This window comes from Jaculus jaculus, chromosome 12, assembly GCF_020740685.1.
Source record: "Jaculus jaculus isolate mJacJac1 chromosome 12, mJacJac1.mat.Y.cur, whole genome shotgun sequence".
NCBI classification, from domain to species: Eukaryota; Metazoa; Chordata; class Mammalia; order Rodentia; family Dipodidae; genus Jaculus; species Jaculus jaculus.
Genome location: NC_059113.1, coordinates 108,562,832 through 108,581,622, shown reverse-complemented (window position 1 = coordinate 108,581,622; position 18,791 = coordinate 108,562,832). Strand labels below are relative to the sequence as shown.

The 18,791-nt window shown below is 45.0% G+C and overlaps 1 protein-coding gene across 1 annotated transcript in view; it reads left to right on the top strand.

Moving 5' to 3' along the window:
- Erich6 (glutamate rich 6) overlaps positions 1–11,481 on the top strand; it is a 38,564-nt gene extending 27,083 nt beyond the window's left edge. The window contains exons 10-13 of the mRNA XM_045130642.1: positions 1,510–1,595; positions 2,985–3,140; positions 7,302–7,530; positions 11,215–11,481. Of these exons, the coding sequence (XP_044986577.1) occupies positions 1,510–1,595; positions 2,985–3,140; positions 7,302–7,530; positions 11,215–11,481 (738 nt within the window). The remainder of the gene's footprint in view (positions 1–1,509; positions 1,596–2,984; positions 3,141–7,301; positions 7,531–11,214) is intronic.
- The last annotated feature ends 7,310 nt before the right edge of the window (positions 11,482–18,791 follow it).

Genomic DNA, 18,791 nt, shown 5'->3' with positions numbered 1-18,791 from the left:
AAAATCAGTCAGAAATACTAGCAATGAAAAACATAGTAAGTTATTAAGTCTATAGAAAGTCTCACCAGTAGAATGGATGAAGGAGAGAATAGAATATCTAAACTAGAAGACCAAGTGGGAGATTTAATACAGTCCAACAAAGAGAAAGGCAAACTAATAGGAAGCTATGAATGGGAATTTCAAGACATTTGGGACACTATGAAAAGATCAAGCATAAAAATTCAGGGGCTGGGGCTGGAGAGATGGCTTAGCAGTTAAGCACTTGCTTGTGATGCCTAGTGACCTTGGTTTGAGTCTTAACTCCCCAGTACCCATGTAAGCCAGATGCATAAGGTGGTGCATGCATCTGGAGTTCATTTGCAGTGGCTGGAGGCCCTGGGGCACCATTCTCTCTCTCTCTCTCTCCCTCTCTCTCTCTCTCTCTCCCTCTCCCGCTCTCTCTCTATCTCTCAAATAAACAAAATTAAACAATTAAATTTTTTTTAAAAAAAAGAGCCAGGCATGGTGGCACACACCTTTAATCCTAGCACTTGGGTGGCAGAGGTAGGAGGATTGTGATGAGTTCAAGACCACCCTGAGGCTATATAGTGAATTGCAGGTCAGCCTGGGCTAAAGTGAGACCCTACTTCAAAAAATAATAATAATAAATAGGGCCAGGCATGGTGCATGCCTTTAATCCCAGCATCGGGAGACAGAGGTAGAAGAATTGCCATGAGTTTGAGCCCAGCCTGCGACTAAATAGTGAATGTCAGATTAGCCTGGGATAGAGTGAAACCCTACCTCGAAAAACCAAAATAAATAACTAAATAAAAGAATGGGAGTTACAGATGTAGATGGCTATGTCCAGCATTCATTAAAAAAAAAAAAAAAATGAGGGAGGGAATTAACATGGGATTTTTTTTATAATCATGGAAAATGCTAATAAAAATTAAAAAAAAAACATAAGAATTCAGGTTATAGTAACAGGAAAAGAAATTCATTTCAAAGACAAAGTATGCATTTTCAACAAAATCATAGAAGAAAACTTCCCCCAAATTGGGAAAGAGATACCAATGCGGATACAGGAAGCTTTTAGAGCACTGAACAGATAAAATGTGGAATCTCTTCTCGCCATATTGTAATTAAACTACCAAAAACAAAAACCAAATAAAATACAGAGAAAATTCAAGCCCATCAGGATCACAGCAGATTACTCAACACAAACTATTTACTTCTATGTGCATAGGAATAAAACTACCTCTGCCTCCCAAGTGCTGGGATTAAAGGTGTGTGTTCCACTATGCCTGGCTATATTTTGATTTTATTTATTCCTCATTACTCTGTCTTTTCCTCCTCCCATTCTCTCTAAAACCCTTCTTGTTCCCAACTGATCCCATTAGGGACAATTTCTAAGTGATGACTAATGACTTCCCCTGTTGTTTCAATAGCAGGGCCAAATACTGAAAACAAGAAGCGGTATACATCACTGACCAATGTTGCCATCCTTGTATTTTTTTCTGTGGTGTGTAGATGGTAAGAGATGAACTCTTGGAGAAATACTACAAACACGGGAGCAAATTCCTGACCTCGTTTCCAGATGGAGGGACACAGATATTGTATCCTTTCCGGCTCAGGCCATGCCCTGTACTTCTTCAAAAGTAGAAAGCTAGCTGGGCTCAGTGGCTTGGGCCTGGAATCCCAACCACTTGGGAGGCTAAGACAAGAAGAATGCAAGTTCATGGACTGGCTGGGCAACTTGATAAAACCTTTTCTCAAAATTTAAAATTTTTCAAAGGGCTGGGCATGTAGCTTGGTGACAGGGTGACTACCTAGCACGTGTGAGCCCCTAGATTCAATCCTAATAATGCTAGGAAAGAAGGAAGGAAGGAAGGAAGGAAGAAAGGGAGGGAGGGAGGGAGAGAGGGAGGGAGGGAGGGAGGGAGGGAGGGAGGGAGGGAGGGAGGGAGGGAGGGAAGAAAGGAAGGAGGGAAGGAGGGAAGGAGGGAGAGGGAAGGAAATGTAAAAAAAAATACAAAGAAAACATATGACATCCTCCACTGGACGTGGTGGTGCACACCTTTAATCCCAGCACTCGGGAGGAAGAGGTAGGAGGATCGCTGTGAGTTCAAGGCTAGCCTGGGACTACAGCATGAGTTCCAGGTCTACTGGGCTACAGTGAGACCCTGCCTCAAGAAAAAAAAAAAAAAAAGAGGGAGAGGAGGGAAAGGAAGAGAAGAAAAAAGATGTGGGAATGGACATTTTTGTTTAGCTTCTGATCTTAGGGCATAGGTCTTAGTAGTCCACTATTTAACATGATTTTACCCTGTGGGGTTTTCATAAGTAGTTATAAGCTTGAGGATATTCTCATGTATTTGAAGTTGATCAAGTCTTTTCATATGAAAAGACATTGAAATTTGTCAAATGCTTCTTATCTGGCTATTGAGTGGATCATGTTCTTTCTTTCTTTCTTTGCTCTTTAATCCATTAATATAGTAGAGCATATCAACTGACAATCCATTATGTAACAGAGCATATCAGTTGACAATCCATTATGTAATATATTCTATTTTCTCAGATGTTAAAACATCCTTACCCTAGATAAACTCCACTTCCTTGCTGTGGGCAATCCTGTTTACACACTGCTAAATTCTACTTCTAGAACCTTCATGAGGGTTTTTATATCTCATAAATATATTTTTAATATTTTATTTATTTGAGAGAGAAAGAGGCAAAGAGAAATAGAGAATGGGTGCACCAGGATCTCTAGTCACTGCATGGGTCCTGGGGAATTGAACCTGGGTCCTTTGGCTTTGCAGGCAAGTGCCTTAACCACTAAGCCATCCCTCAAGCCCCCAAAGGTATATTTTCATCCACATAAGAGCATGATATTCTGTTGCATTAGTAGTAATCCCCACTTTCACAAGGCTTCATCCTTTCAAAGAACTGTCTCATAAGTTAAGTGTATCCCACATGACCAAGGATCACGTGACCTTACCTGACCTCAGCTATCCATCTGGCAATCTGGCAATTATCCAAGTGCCCAACAAGATCAATGGATTCACATGCATCATCCAGGAGGACACGCGCAGCAACCCTGCCATTCTGGCCGTTCTGGACTCCTCTGGCAGAAGCTGGTGCTATCATCCCAATGGGAATATATGGTAGGTTTCGCAGCTCCTGCCATTGCCGTTTTTCCCCCAGGGCTGGAGGACAGGGTATGACAGTTAACTTTCTTTTTTAAATTATTATTTTTTTTTATTTGAGAGAGAGAGAGTCAAAGGGGGAGAGAGAGAGAGAGAATTGGCATGCCAGGGCTCAACCACTGCAATTGAACGCCACATGCTTGCGCCACCTAGTGGGCATGTGCTACCTTGCACTTGCCTCACCTTTGTGCATCTGGCTTATGTGGGATCTGGAGGGTGGAACATGGGTCCTTAGGCTTGCAGGCAGCGCCTTAACAGCTAAGCCATCTCTCCAGTTACTCTCTTGTTATGGAGACAAAACACCTGACCAGAAGCAGCCTATGGGAGGACACGGAACATTTCACATGGGGGTAGCGAGGCAGGAGGAAGACAACAAGTAAGGAAGTGTCTAAGTAAGCCAGTGAGAGAACACACAGTAGGGCTGAGCTAATAAACCTCAAGGGCCACCCCAAAGGCACACTTCCTCCACCTCCGGAACACCCCACCAGCTGGGGACTGAGTATGATACTCAATCCCAAATGCACAGGCTATGGGGGACAGTTCACACTCAAACCACCACAGATGTCAAGTTTTGTTTTTCTGTTAAAATAATAAGAGTGGCTATAAGAAGATTTACTTAAGTTAATGGCTATTAGATAGTGATTTTTAACTTAGGGGTGGACATTTTCCATGAATCCCATTCCATATACCTTTCAGTTGAAAAATACCAAAACTCTATACAAAACCAAGCTCATCATACTCTTCCTATAAACAGTAAGAAATTATGAATTATATACACCTTTAATACATTATGTAGGCATTCAAGACATTAGGGGTGTGACCCCACAAAGACTCTAAGATGTGTCGTGATGTTAAATTGGTTCATCTAGGGAAAGATTTGATTAGTGCACAGTCCGCTCCATCTGGAGTTTGATTGTAGTGGCTGAGGCCGCCCTGGTATGCCAATTCTCTCTCCCTAAAAAAGGGGAAAAAACAATTAAAAATAAAAAGAGAGAGGATCGGGAGATGTGAGGTTGTACATGGCTAAGTCTTATTAGTAAAATAGCAAACTGTGGGCGTCGGCAATCCTAAGCTACTAGAAAAGCCAGTTGGCCCAAGTCCTTGCGCTGCTCTTCTCCATTCAGAGACCTCGTAAGTACCTGAGTTCAGGTGTCCACACCAGACACACGAGACTAGTCCCGGGCTGGCCCACCTGGATGGCTGCAGGGCACAGCTCAGCGGTAGAGCACAGGCTTGGCGTGCCCAAGGGTCTGGGTTAAAACAAGTCTCAGCACTCGGGAAGCAGAGGTAGGAGGATCGCCATGAGTTTGAGGCCATCCTGAGACTACAGAAGTGAATTCCAGGTCAGCCTGAGCTAGAGTGAAACCCTACCTCAGGGAATAAAAAAATAAACCCACAGTAAAATTTTTTAAAGAGCCTTAAATCATGAAAAAAAATATTTTTTTTTCTTTATTAAGAACATACTTTGGGGCTAGAGAGATGGCTTAGCATTCAAGGCACTTGCCTGCAAAGACTAAAAACCCAGGTTGGATTCCCCAAACGCACAAGATGGTACGTGCATCTGGAATTCATTTGCAGTGGCTGAAGGTCCTGGTGCACCCATTCTCTCAATCTCAATTTCTTCTCTGTCCTCTCCCTCTTTCTCAAACATTTATGTATGTGTGTGTAAATATATATACATACATATATGAAGTTATAATTTTTTTTAAAAAGAACATACTTTCTATGGACACATCGTTTCAATCCTCCCTGCTCCCATTCCTCTGAGGACCCTCAGTGGGGTTGCTGGTATTCCCCATTGAGTTGTGGGAGCAGCGGTCAGGTATTGGGAGGGGGAGTGAATGCCTCTGGGCATGATGCCTCAACCTGTGGCTCTTACAATCTTCCCACCCCCTCTTACACAAAATTCCCTGAGCCATGGTGGGTGAGTTTTAAGTCTACTTCAGTGATGAGCTTTCATGAGCCTCTGGGTCTCTGCTTTGGTAGGTGTTGAGTGTCCTCAGCATCCGTCTCCTTCACCCTGGCACTGATTGCCAGGCGTGCCATGAAAGCTGCGCTCTTGCTCCTCTCCCCACTTCCTCTGTGGTTTCAGCTGGGGCTCGGCTGAAGTGTGAGGTGTGGTTTATCTCCTTGGGTCTCGCTACCTTCTGAAAAAGAAACACAGATTCTCCAACAGAGAGTGAAGTTAGCACAGGTTAAGTGGAATAAGCCTTATTAATTTAGGGAGAATTTGATGGATGTAGCCCTCATTTAGCCAAAGACTAGTGGGATCTTGACACTGGAGAGCATAGTCTTTATCTCTGTGGGATTCTGACCTGGCTCCCAGTTCCAGATATGGGTTCCTTTTCCTGAGTGGATCTCTTAGCTAATCTGAAAGCTATTTCCCTCCAAGGCTGTGTGCCACCATTTCACGAGTGTGTTCTTCTTGTCAGGTTGGTTGCTTCTGAGTAGCTGAGACCTCTGCTCGCTCACAGCAGTGTTGGTCACTTTCCCCCAGAAGCTCATGCAGCGCTTTCCAGCACTAGATGGGTTAACTGTCTGGAGACTGGCTCTCTTCGGATTCCAGCCAGGCCTCTCCGTGGTCTGTGTCAGCAGCATATGGTGTCTTCAGCAATAGGGTCTTACCTTTTACTTCAGGTGGGTAATCAAGTTCTTTGACAGAAGCCTGTCTTGTTTTGGGGACCTCATAGGTCTCTCTGATCAACAGCTCAATGTGGGTAGCACCAATTTCTGGTACTGGGAGTTACAGGTCAGAGCCAAAATGTTTTAAAGTCAGGCTTCATGCCATCTTCTCCAAGGCCCTTCTTTTCAGGTGCTCCCCTGTACTCCTGTTGAGGGTTATGTCTTTTAGTCTTCTTTCAAGGAGAAAGGTTTCTATGGCACCAGTTCCTTTTGGGTTTAGTTTTGTGTTTATTTCCCCCACCACCCTCCTCTTCTCCTCTCCCCAAATCCTGCCATCCTATTGTCTGGGCCTCCAGTTGCCTGTCTGCTATGCCGGCAACTCAAGGTGATCCAGGTTAGGAACTGCAGATGAGTGAGATTGTGCAGTTTTTGTCTTTCTGTGGTTGTGTGAGTTTGTTGACCATGATCTGTTCTAAGTACATTCATTTTTCTACAAATTTCATTGTATTGTTTTTTTGTTTGTTTGTTTTGTTTTTTTCTGACTGCTGAGTAGAATTCCTTCGTGTAAATGTACCACAACTTCATTATCCGTTCATCCAGTGATGGGCACCTGGCTGATTCCACTTCTTAGCTATTATGAATTGAGCAGCTATAAACATGGTTGAGCAAATATCTCTCTAGTGAAGTGTGGAGCATTTAGGGTAAATGCTCAGTAAGGGAATAACTGGGTCTGTTGGTAGTTCTTTATTCATCTTTTTCAGGAATCTCCATATTGATTTCCACAGTGGTTGTACAAGTTTGCATTCCCACCAACAGTTTCCCCACATTCTCACCAACATTGTTGTTGTTTGATTTTTTTAATGATTGCCATCCTTAGTGGAGTAAGGAGAACAAGAAAGTTTTAAGAAGGGACACTTGAGTCTTAGTTGGCAGGAAATACTAGAAGACAGCTGTCTTGAATGAAGACCAGTTCGGCATTCCCAGGATTTACACCCGCTGGACTGCTCTGGTCTGGTGACCACGAAGCGCTGGTCTGTCCTTGTGGTGCGGTCCCCTGGACTCCCCCTCCCGTCCCCATCTGGAATTCACGCGGTAGTCTCAAGGTGCCCTTGAACTCATAGCAATCCTCCTACCTCTGCCTCCTAAGTGCTGGGGTTAAAGGAGTGCACCACCACGCCCGGATAATTTTATTTATTTATTTATTTGCAACTGGAGAGAGAAAGAGAGAATGGGCATGCCAGGGCCTCTTATCACTGCAAACAAATGCCAGACACATGTGCCACTTCTTGCATCTGGCTTTATGCGGGTACTGGAGAATTGAACCTCAGCTGTCAGGCTTTGCCATCAAGTACCTCTAACCACTGAGCCATCCCACCCCAGCCTGGCCGTGAACTCAGGGCAGTCCTCCTCCTCCTCCAGCTTCCTGAGTCCTGAGATTATAGGTGTGAGCCAGTACACTTGGCTGGACTCTACTGTTGCTTTTGAACTTCCTTCCAGGGTTTACATCAATATCTTGGGAGGTCAATACTCGGATCAAGCGGGCAATCGAATAAGATCCTGGAACTGGTCCAGCACCCTGGCTTCTTCGCCCTTTGTTTCATTCAAGCCTGTTTTTCTGGCTTTGAATCGTTACATTGGAATTCGAATCTTAGACCAAGACAAGATCTTCATCACTTTCTTAGCAATGGGCCAACAGGCAAAAATCAGCGTTGGAACCAAACTAAAGGTAGTACATTTTGAAGATAGATACAAGTGAAATATTGTTTGTTAGTATTATTATTGAGAAGATTATATCTAAACCTAATCTGAAATATTTGGAATTCAATGAAAAATCCATAATGTATGGAACTGAGGCAGCCTTTCTCTTCTCTCCTGAAATTCTGTTTATTTATTTTTAAATATTTTTATTTCTTTATTTGTAAGCAGACAGAGGAAGAAAGAGAATGAGAATGGGCATGCTAGGGCCTCTAGCCACTGCAAATGAACTCCAGAGGCATGCGCCCCCTTGTGCATCTGGTTTACATGGATACTGGGGAATTGAACCTGAGTTGTTAGGCTCTTCAGGCAAGCACCTTAACTGCTGAGCAATTTCCCCAGCCCCTGAAATTCTTTTTAGTTAAGACTTGAATCCCAATAGCACTTGCTTGGTATTCACTATGTGAGTAGAGCTGCTTTTTGGGTTTATTTTTTAATTTTTTATTTTTTAGGATTTTTTTTTTAATTTTTTAATTTGAGAGCGACAGACACAGAGAGAAAGACAGATAGAGGGAGAGAGAGAATGGGCGCGCCAGGGCTTCCAGCCTCTGCAAATGAACTCCAGACGCATGCGCCCCCTTGTGCATCTGGCTAACGTGGGATCTGGGGAACCGAGCCTCGAACCGGGGTCCTTAGGCTTCACTGGCAAGCACTTAACCGCTAAGCCATCTCTCCAGCCCTATTTTTTATTTTTTATTTTTGAGGTAGGGTCTCATGATGACCTGGAATTCTCTCTTTTTATCTATCTATTTCTCTCAAATAAATTTAATCCTAGCACTCGGGAGGCAGAGGTAGAATTGCAGTGAGTTCTAGGAGTGAGACCCTACCTCGAAAACTTAAGAAAGGAAGGAAGGGAGAGAGAAGGAAATAAAGCAAAGAAGGAAGGAAGAAAGCCTGTAGTTTCAAACTTCAAGTCCTCTCCTTGGAGACATGAAAGAACCTGAACTTTAAAAACAAAGAAAGAAAGAAGCCAGGCATGGTGGCGCACGCCTCCCAGCACTCAGGAGGCAGAGGTAGGAGGATCACCGTGAGTTCAAGGCTACCCTGAGATTCCATACTGAATTCCAGGTCAGCCTGAGATAGAATGAGACCCTACCTCAAAAAAAAAAAAAAAAGAAAGAAAGAAAGAAAGAAAGGAAGAAAGAAAGAAAGAAAAGAGCCAGGCATGATGGCACCCTTAATTCCAGCACTTGGAAGGCAGGCTGAGATAGGTGGATCACCATAATTTTGAGGCCAGCTTGGAGCTACAGAGTGAATTCCAGGTCAGCTTAGGCTAGAGTGAGACCCTACCTCAAAAACAAACAAAAAAGGTAATTCAGTATAGATACAAATAGAATCACAGAGAATGTGTTTCTGTCTGCATTTTCAAACATATTGGAACTCTGTCTCACTGTTTAAATCCTCCATAGTTTTCACATGCATTGCAACTGTGCTATATCTCATGGCCTTGCAGCCCCTCCTCTTCCTCCTTCTGGAAGCACTTCTTTCTTCTCCTGCTTCTGGGCCCTCGACTTCCCTTCCCGTCACTTCATCACTCTTGCCTGCCTCTGCCCAGTCCAGTCCATCTTGTTGGAATCATTACTATGACCTCGTAGTGAGTCTCCATGGTTTGGATCTCCGAATTTAGTGCTAACGCAGGCTGGAGCGACAGGAGAAAAACGCGGCCTGCCGTCCGGCCCTGGACCTCCTCCTGTAGCAATCTTTGCTGTTCTTTCCTCACTCCCTCTGTTCCAGCCTTGCTGGCCTTTTCTGCTGTCTCTAGAAAACTACTGGTAAGGGCTGGAGAGATGGCTCGGGGGTTAAAGGCACTTGCTTGAAAATTCTGACAGCCAGAGTTCGATTCCCCAGTGCCCTATATCAAGCCCGATGTACACATGCACCTGGAGTCTGCAGTTACAAGATGCACAGGTACACCCATGCTGCCTCCTCTTCTATCGCAAATAAATACTTTAAATTATTAAATTGTTGTTGATTTTGAAATTATTAAATTTAAAATATTTTATTTTTATTTATTTGAGAGAGAGAGGATTCTGTCAGGGCCTCCAACCACTGCAAACAAACTCCAGATGCATGCACCACCTTGTGCATCTGGCTTATGTGGGAACTGGGGAATCAAACCTCGGTCCTTTGGCTTTGCTGGCATGCAACATAACTACTAAGCCATCTCTCCAGCCCCAATTTTTTATTTTATGAAAACTACAGGCCTATTTTTATTATAGTGCTATTTTTTATTATAGTGGCTGTTTCCTTAACCTGAACTCTCCTCCAGTTAGTATAGGGCTGCTCCCTAATTTCCTTCAGGTTTCTGCTCACAACCCTTTTCCTGACTGATCTGTCTAAATTAGTAAATCCACCACATCTCTACTCTGGTTCTCCAAGTGCCTAGAGCCCCAGTGTTCAACGCAAAGGGCACAGTGGAGGGGCGGCTTCCAACCCCTTGTCCATGATCCATCCTCCCACCCAGTTCTCATTCCCATGAATGCTGCGTGCTTTGGGTTAGTGGTTTCATCTGCTCATTTGTCCCTCCATAGCTATTTCATGTATTTTTTTAATATTTTAATTTTTATTTATTTATTTAAGAGAGAGAAAGAGAATGGGCATGCCAAGGCCTCCAGCTACTGCAAACGAACTCCGATGGATGTGCCACCTTGTGCATCTGGCTGATGTGGATCTTGGGGAATCGAACCTGGGTCATTTGGCTTTGCAGGAAAATGCCTTAACCACTAAGCTGTCTCCCCAGCCCCCTCTTTGTATATTTTTTGATCTTCAGGGGTTATATAAGATATCCCTGCTATGAGATCTTCCTTATTAAAACTGTCCGTTGATTTGATCTCAACGTCTTCCATCATTTTATGAGTTTTTGGTAAACAGTTACGCGAAGAGGGTCACCCTATCCTTGTCTTCCCATCTCGTGTTCCTCTGTTCTTCCCTTTCTTTCCTCTGGAGATGGAGAGAGAGGTGGCAATGCAGAAAGACGTGCAACTGCCATGTTCCCACATTGCAGGTAGATCATCTGCTGGCCCAAGGCTGGCTGGGCGTGCAGCACCGGAGGTGAGGAACCCCGGCCAGCAGGGGCCAGGAGGAGGGATTTGGAGGGGCCTCCTGGAAGTGCAGATGCACCGCAAGCTCTGTCTTCTCTGGGGTGACGATTCCTCGTACCCCTCCGGTGGGCACTCAGCCTTCCCACCAGTGCCCACTGCATCCCCCCCCACTGGGTACTTTCCAGGGAAAAGACTATTTGAGGCCTTTTTTTTTGCTTCCTTCAATAGACACTAGCTAAATTTCCAATAAACTATAAGCTTTTGAAAAACCCAAATCCATTTGCTTTTTATTATTTGTTTGTTTGTTTGAGGTAGGGTCTCACTCTAGCCCAGGCTGACCTGGAATTCACTCTGTAGTCTCAGGGTGGCCTTGAACTTAGAGATCCTCCAAGGGCTAGGATTAAAGGTGTGTGCCACCCCATGCCCAGGCCGTTTGTTCTCTTAAATCTCCCCAGCATATCAAGCCTTTCCTCATTCAGATTAAAATTAAAAAAATGTCACTGTCCCTGCTTCCGGATAATTAGTGCCTCAGCTTAGCTCCCCCCTCTCCACCCACACCCCTTCCCTTTCCACTTCTGGACACTGAGCCCCCCTTCTTTCTCTTTGCTGAAAAGCTCTCCAACCCCAAGGAGCTGCCAGCCTTCTATTACCTGAGTGGAGACGACATCCTTCTGCTGGCCAGCTTGATAAAGATCCGACGCCTGTTCCACAAGATGGAAGGATGCGTGACTTTCCCCGCAAGCCGGGTTCGGGAAAAAATAAAGCAGCCTTCCTACCTTTCTTCACTTGCCCTAAAACTTCTTGCCCTCTGTCACGATTCTGGTGCAAAGCAAGATGTAATGAGAGCAGTCATAGGTCTCATAAATGAGAATTGTAAGTGAAAGTGTTGGTGTTCTCACTTATTTTGTTATGGGTCTTGTGGTTGGAAAGTTTCAAAGGGAGTGGACGGAATGGCTAGGAAACACTAAGAAGTACTTTATATATTCAGGACACACGGTGAGTTACTAGTTTTCTATTTCAAAGGATTTTATTCATTATCACAATGCTGAATACTACTCGGGGTATGTTTGAAAAGTGGATTGAGTAGGCTTTAAATTTTATACATTAGCACCTATTTTTTTTTTCCTGTGGGTTTGTCTTAAGTAACCTGGTATTTTTTTTTTAATGTTTTTATTTATTTATTTGAGGGAAAGAGACAGAGAGAAAGAGGCAGAGAGAGAAAGAGAGAATGGGCATGCCAGGGCCTTGTGCCACTGCAAATGAACTCCTGATGCATGAGCCACTTTGTACATCTGGCTTTGTGTGGTGTGGTGGTTTGATTCAGGTGTCCCCCATAAACTTAGGTGTTCTGAATGCTAGGTTCCCAGCTGATGGATATTTGGGAATTAATGTCTCCTGGAGGGAGTGTATTGTTGGGGGCGGGCTTATGGTCTTTATAGCCAATTTCCCCATGCCAGTGTTTGGCACACCCTCCTGTTGCTGTAGTCCACCATATGTTGGCCAGGGGGTGATGTCCACCCTCTGCTCATGCCATCGTTTTCCCCTGCCATCGTGGAGCTTCCCCTCGAGCCTGTAAGCCAAAATAAATCTCTTTTTCCCAGAAGCTGCTCTTGGTTGGGTGATTTCTACCAGCAATGCAAACCGGACTGTAACATGTGGGTACAGGGGAATTGAACCCAGGCTGTCAGGCTTTGCAAGCAAGTGCTTTTTTTGGTTGGTTGTTTTGGTTTGGTTTGGGGGGGTTGTTTTTTAGTTTTTTTGTTTGTTTCTTCATTTGTTTGAGGTAGGGTTTCCCTCTAGCCCAGGCTGACCTGGAACTCACCAGGTGGTCTCAGGGTGGCTTCAAACTCATGGTGCTGGGATTAAAGGCATGCACCACCACACCTGGCTGCAAGCAAGTGCTTTGAACCCGTGAGCCATTCCTCCAGCTCAGGGTAATTTGTTTTGAATAAAAACCTGTTCAAAAAATTAAACTCTTGGGCTGGAGATATGGCTTAGTAGTTGAGGTGCTTGCCTACGAAGACTAAGGACCCAGGTTCAATCCAACAGGACCCAAGTAAGCCAGATGTACAAGGGGGTGCATGCATCTGGAGTTCATTTGCAACGGCTAGAGGCCCTGGCATGCCCATTTTCTCTTTCTCTCTCTCTCCAATTTATTAATTAATTAATTAAAAAAGAAATTAAACACTTGTAGCTTTAAAGTTATCATATTGCATGAATTGAGGGGAAAATAACTTAAAGGTGTAATTTAAATACTAAAAACAATGCTAATGTATTTGAACAAAGTAGTGGTGCAAACCATTGTATCCTTTCATGCCTGGTTCCACGAATGACTTACATTGTTACAAACATGTAAGTTACACTTTGCTGGGCACATCTTTTGAGCATGTACATAAATACTCTTTGATGTCGTTGAAAGCCAAAAACTCCAAAACGTTCTGCTCCAAGTAAGCACAGTAATGGTGTGCTTGGTGATGCCTTAAAGAGACAGAAACATGAGCCGGGCGTGGTGGCGCACGCCTTTAATTCCTGCACCTAGGAGGCAGAGGTAGGAGGGTCACTGTGAGTTCGAGGCCACCCTGAGACTGCATAGTGAATTCCAGGTCAGCCTGGGCTAGAGTGAGACCCTACCTCAAAAAAAAAAAAAAAAAAAAAAAAGAGAGAGACATGAGAAACATCTCCAGACGTGGTGATGCATCCACCAGTCGGGAGGCTAAGGAAGGAGGATCGCCATGAGTCTGAGGCTACAGAGTGAGTTTCAGATCAGCCTGAGAGCTACAGTGAGACCCTGCTTTAGCAAAAAAAAAGCAAAGTAAGCTGGATGTGGTGGCTCATGCCTTTGTTCCCAGCACTCGGGAGACAGAGGTAGGAGGATCGCTGTGAGTTTGAGGCCACCCTGAGACTACATAGGGAATTCTAGCACAGCCTGGGCTAGAGACCCTACCTCAAAACAACAACAACAACAAAAAAAAAACCAAGACCAAAATATCCCCTTCGTACTAATATATACAGAGGGCTCTGAGATTATACAAGCAAAAATATTGATCACTAGTACCTAGGACAGGTTTACTAATAGAAAAAAAAGTCATAAATTAGTTCCATATTCATTTTTATTGTTATTTATTTATTTGAGAGAGAAAGAATGGGTGTGCCAGGGCCTCCAGCCATTACAAACGAACTCCAGATGCGTGTGCCCCCTTGTATCTCCAGCCCCCCCCCCCCGTATCCATTTTTTATAACACACTACAGGATGGGCTAGAAAACATGGGTAGCCCGGGCTGGAGGGATGGCTTAGCAGTTAAGGAGTTTTCCTGCAAAGCCAAAGGACCCAGTTAGCCAGATGCACAAGGGGGCGCATACGTCTGGAGTTCGTTTGCAGTGGCTGGAGGGCTCTGGCATGCCTCTCTCTCCCTCCCTCTTTCTCTCTCTCTCTCCCTCTTTCTCTGTCAAATAAATAATATTTTTAAAAAATTGGTAACCCTGCTACATGATTTCCTGTTACATTTATTTTTGTAGACAGAGATAGATTATAAAACATTTGAATAAAAATTGAATAAATTAGCCGGGTATGGTGGCGCACGCCTTTAATCTCAGCACTTGGGAGGCAGAGGGAGGATGATTGCCAAGAGTTTGAGACTACATAGTGAATTCCAGGTCAGCTTGAGCTAACGTGAGACCCTACCTCAGAAAAAAAATGAACAAATTACTTATAAGTAGGGGCTGGAAAGATTGCTCAATCAGAAAACGCTTCAATTGCCGCCTCATCTCTCCAGCCCCTTTTTGTTGCTGTTGTTTTAAAGTCACACTTCAAGTCTTTTCTGTTATTTTCTGAACATTCCCACAGGTTCCCAGGAGACAAAAGCTTGCCAGGGTGTATGTGGACCGCCTCCTCTGTCTGCCCTTCCTCCTGGGGGTGTTCACTAGCAACTTCAAGCCCCACAAGTTGAGCTTCTCTCTATTTTTCTCTGATCAAAAAAGACAATAGGGCTCAAGGGATGGCTTAGCACTTAAGGCACTTGCCTGAAAAGCCAAAGCACCCAGGTTCAATTCTCTAGGGCCCACATAAGCCAGATGCACAAGGTGGCACATGCATCTAACCCTATTTGCAATGGCTGGAGGCCTTGGTGTGCCCATTCTCTCTCTCTCTCTTCTGAGGTAGGGTTTCACTCCAGCCCAGACTGTCCTGGAATTCTCTATGTAGTGTCAGCTTGGCCTAGCACTCATGGCAAGACTCCTACCTCTGCCTCCCAAGTGCTGGAATTAAAATTGTGCACCACCATGCCCTGCTCTCTCTCAAATAAATAAAAATATTTTTTTTTAAGACAATTGAGTCAGGCATGGTGGTGCCCACTCGCAACACAAGCACTAGGGAGGCTAAGGCAGGAAGATCAGGAGTTCAAAACAAACGGGTCTTAACAGCCATTTTCCTTTGTTGACTGGTTGTCTCTGTGGTCTTTGCCACTGTTGCTCACCCTCAATCCAGCCTTCTACTCATACTTATCACCAGAACGGACAGCTTCCTCCACGTCGGCAGTTCAAGCACGCATAGTGGCAAGGATGCCTGTTAGGCCACAGTGACCTAGGAAACAGAAGCGGCCCTTTCCCACCCAGCCTAGGGATGGATTAGACTGCCGGTTCTTCCAGCCCAGGTCCCAGCTAAGAGATTGCATTTAAGTGCTGGAGAAATGGCTTAGCAGTTAAGGTGTGCAAAGCCAAAGGACCCAGGTTCGATTCCCCAGGACCCACATTAGCCAGATGCATAAAGTGGCACAAGCATCTGGAGTTTGTTTGCACTGGCTGAAGGCCTGGTGAGCCCGTTCTCTCTCTCTCAAATAGATAAATGAATTAAAATAAAATTAAAAAAAAGAGAAATTGCAGGGACCCAGGGGGCCATTTTACGTGGGCTTGGTTCTGTCATTGTCCTCCTTCCAAGCTTTCTCCCACACTCTCCAAACCTTAACCTCCAGGTTGGAGTTTCCACAGTGGCCCTGTCCTGGCTTTCTGACTGGTGTTCTGTCCTGGCTAACTTGGTGGTGGTGAGCCATCCTGGGCCCTGCTGGATGGAGGTCCTATCTCCTAGAAGCCAGGAGCAATGCACCCCTTCTTCCCAGGTGTGAGTGACAGAAATGTCCAGTAGTTGTCGGGCGTGGTGGCGCACACCTTTAATCCCAGCACTTGGGAGACAGAGGTAGGAGGATCGCCACCCTGTGAATACAGAGTGAATTCCAGGTCAGCTTGGGCTAGAGTGAGACCCTACCTCAAAAAACCAAAAAATAAAAATAAAAATGTCCAGACATTGCAATGTCCCCTGGGGAAGTCCGACTCCAAGCAAGGAGCTCTTTCTCAACCAAAACTACTCATTAATTTGCCAAAGTCCTTAAACTACTATGTCAGCCTTCAAGTCTCTGAGCCCCATGTTCCCATGTTTGTCATTTACTTCAAAAAAAACAAAAAAATCTCACCTCTAGATTTTATGGGCTATTAAAAAGGAAAATTCAAGGCTGAGGAGATGGCTCAGCCTTTCCTTGCAAAGGCAATTTCCTTGCAAAGCCTGCTGGACCGGGTTCCATTCCCATCACTCATGTAAAGCCAGATACAAAAAGTGACACAAGAAAACGGCATTTATTTGCATCAGCAAGAGACCCTGGTGCACACACACACACACACACACACACACACGTGAACAAATACAAAAATAAAAAAATAAATAATACCCAGGCATTGTAGCATGCATTTAATCCCAGCACTTGGAAGGCAGAGGTAGGAGGAATGCTTCAAGTTTGAAGTCACCCCACCTCATGAAAACAGAATAGGGCTGGAGAGATGAGTTAGCAGTTAAGGCACTTGCCTTTGAAGTCTAAGGCCCCAGGCTCAATTCTCCAGGACCCATGTAAGCCAGATGCACAAGGTGATGCATATGTCCAAGATTCCTTTGCAGTGGCTGGAGGCCCTGCTGCACCCATTCTCTATCTGCCTCTGTCTCTCAAATAAATAAAATATTAAAGAAGCAAAACCAAAATAAATAAGTGAAAGACAAACTTCATCCAGTACACTGTTTAATGCTTAGGGGAAATGAAATGTTTAGGGCAGACAGATGCGCTCTTGGCAACCTGACCATGCTCAGCAGAGAAACAAGCGAGCATTGCTGTTCCTGTCTCTAGTCAGATTGCTGGCACCCAGGCTCCAGCCAGTGCCTAAGGGACGCAGTGCCAGCAGCAACCTGCCCTCTAGGCTCCTTCTTTGTCAAGCTTCACCCGTCCTGGACAACTTTCAGTCATGTGAACTGAGAGCCGAGTATCTGACCCCACAAGCTCACAACCACAAAGCCTGACTGACTCCTCTTGAAGAGTAGTTGTGGTCTTGAATGGGAGGGTGGCTTGGTGGAGGGAGTCAGAAAAGGACTAGCAGATGTACAGAAGGACTGGAGGTCTGGAGAGATGCTTAGTGGTTAAGGCACTTGCCTGTAAAGCCAAAGGACCCAGGTTCAATTCCCCAGGACCCACATAAGCCAGATGCACAAGGTGGTGCATGCATGTGGAGTCCAGTTGCAGTGGCAGGAGGCCCTGCCGCGCCCATAATCACTCTATCTGTGTCTGCCTCTTTCAAGCTATCTCAAATAAGTAAAATTAAAACACTCAAAAAAAATAAAAGAAAAATTCTGCAGCCCAGGAGAAGGACCAGGAAGTAGAAATTTAAAACACTCACCAACCTTCGTTCTTCTGACACTTAAAATCATCTAAAGGGACTGTTCTGTGTCTTGGGAAAGGAGGACTTCTTAGGGGCGCAGGGGTACTGAGGAACAGGAAGGGAGCAGTTCTCAGGATTTCGGGTGTACTGAGGAACAGGAAGGGAGGACTTCTCAGGAGCTGGGGCTACTGAGGAACAGGGAGTTCTCAGGAGCTCGGGGGTACTGAGGAACAGGAAGGGAGCAGTTCTCAGAAGCTCTGGTGGTGGGTGTGCAGTGGTATCAAGTTAGGGGAACTCCTCAGGAGCTGGGGTGGGGGAATGTGCTTAGGAATAGGCACTATTCCTGCATTCCAGCACAGAGCTGCCAGGGTCTGAGCACTCTTCCCTACACGAGGACCATAGTCTCAGAAGTAGCCAAGGTCAACATCATATGTGCTGAAGCAAGGTCTCAGCAGTTAGGCCAAAGGACCCAGTCAGCCAAAGGACCCAGATTTGATGCTTGCAAAGCCTGCATGTCAAGTCACCAATACCCACAAAAATCTGACGAACAAAGTGTTGCACACATCTGAAGGTCTTTTGCAGCAGCAAGAGGCCCTGGCACATTCATACTCACTCTGTTCACAACATACAAAATCAAAAGTTTAAAGGATCCACAGTGGTAAGACCTAAAGCATCAGACCTGGGCATGGGGTTGAACACTGGGTGGCTTACAAATTCAACATTATTGGATAACAACCTTCACAATGCAAAATTTTCTAAGTATGTTTAGCAGATAAGGTTCTGCAGTACTGGCTTACTATTTATCCTCACAATGCCACAGAAGCAAGTCCCAGCAGGTCAATCAATTCCTCAGATACTTCTCTCATTTGTTAAAGAAAAGCTTTTGAGGGCTGGAGAGATGGCTTAGTGGTTAAGGTGCTTACCTGCAAAGCCAAAGGACCCAGATTTGATTCCCCAGGACCCACATAAACCAAATTCACAAGGTGGTACATGTGTCTGGAGTTCGTTTCCAGTGGCTTGAAACCCTGGCATGCACATTCTATCTCTCTAATAAACATACACACACACATATGTTTGTTTGGTTTTGGTTTTTTGAGGTAGGGTCTCACTCTAGCCCAGGCTGACCTGGAATTCACGATGGAGTCTCAGGGTAGCCTCAAAGTCATGGCGATCCTCCTACCTCTGCCTCCTGAGTGCTGGGATTAAAAGTGTGAGCCACCATGCCCGGCTTAAAAAATATTTTTAGGGCTGGAGAGATGGCTTAGCAGTTAAGCACTTGCCTGTGAAGCCTAAGGACCCCAGTTGGAGGCTCGACTCCCCAGGACCCACGTTAGCCAGGTGCACAAGGGGGCGCACGCGTCCTGGAGCTTGTATGCAGTGGCTGGAGGCCCTGGAGCGCCCATTCTCTCTCTCTGTCTATCTGCCTGTTTCTATGCCTGTCGCTCTCAAATAAATAAATAAAAATAAACAAAAAAATTTTTTTAAAAAGAAAAGCTTTCAAGTA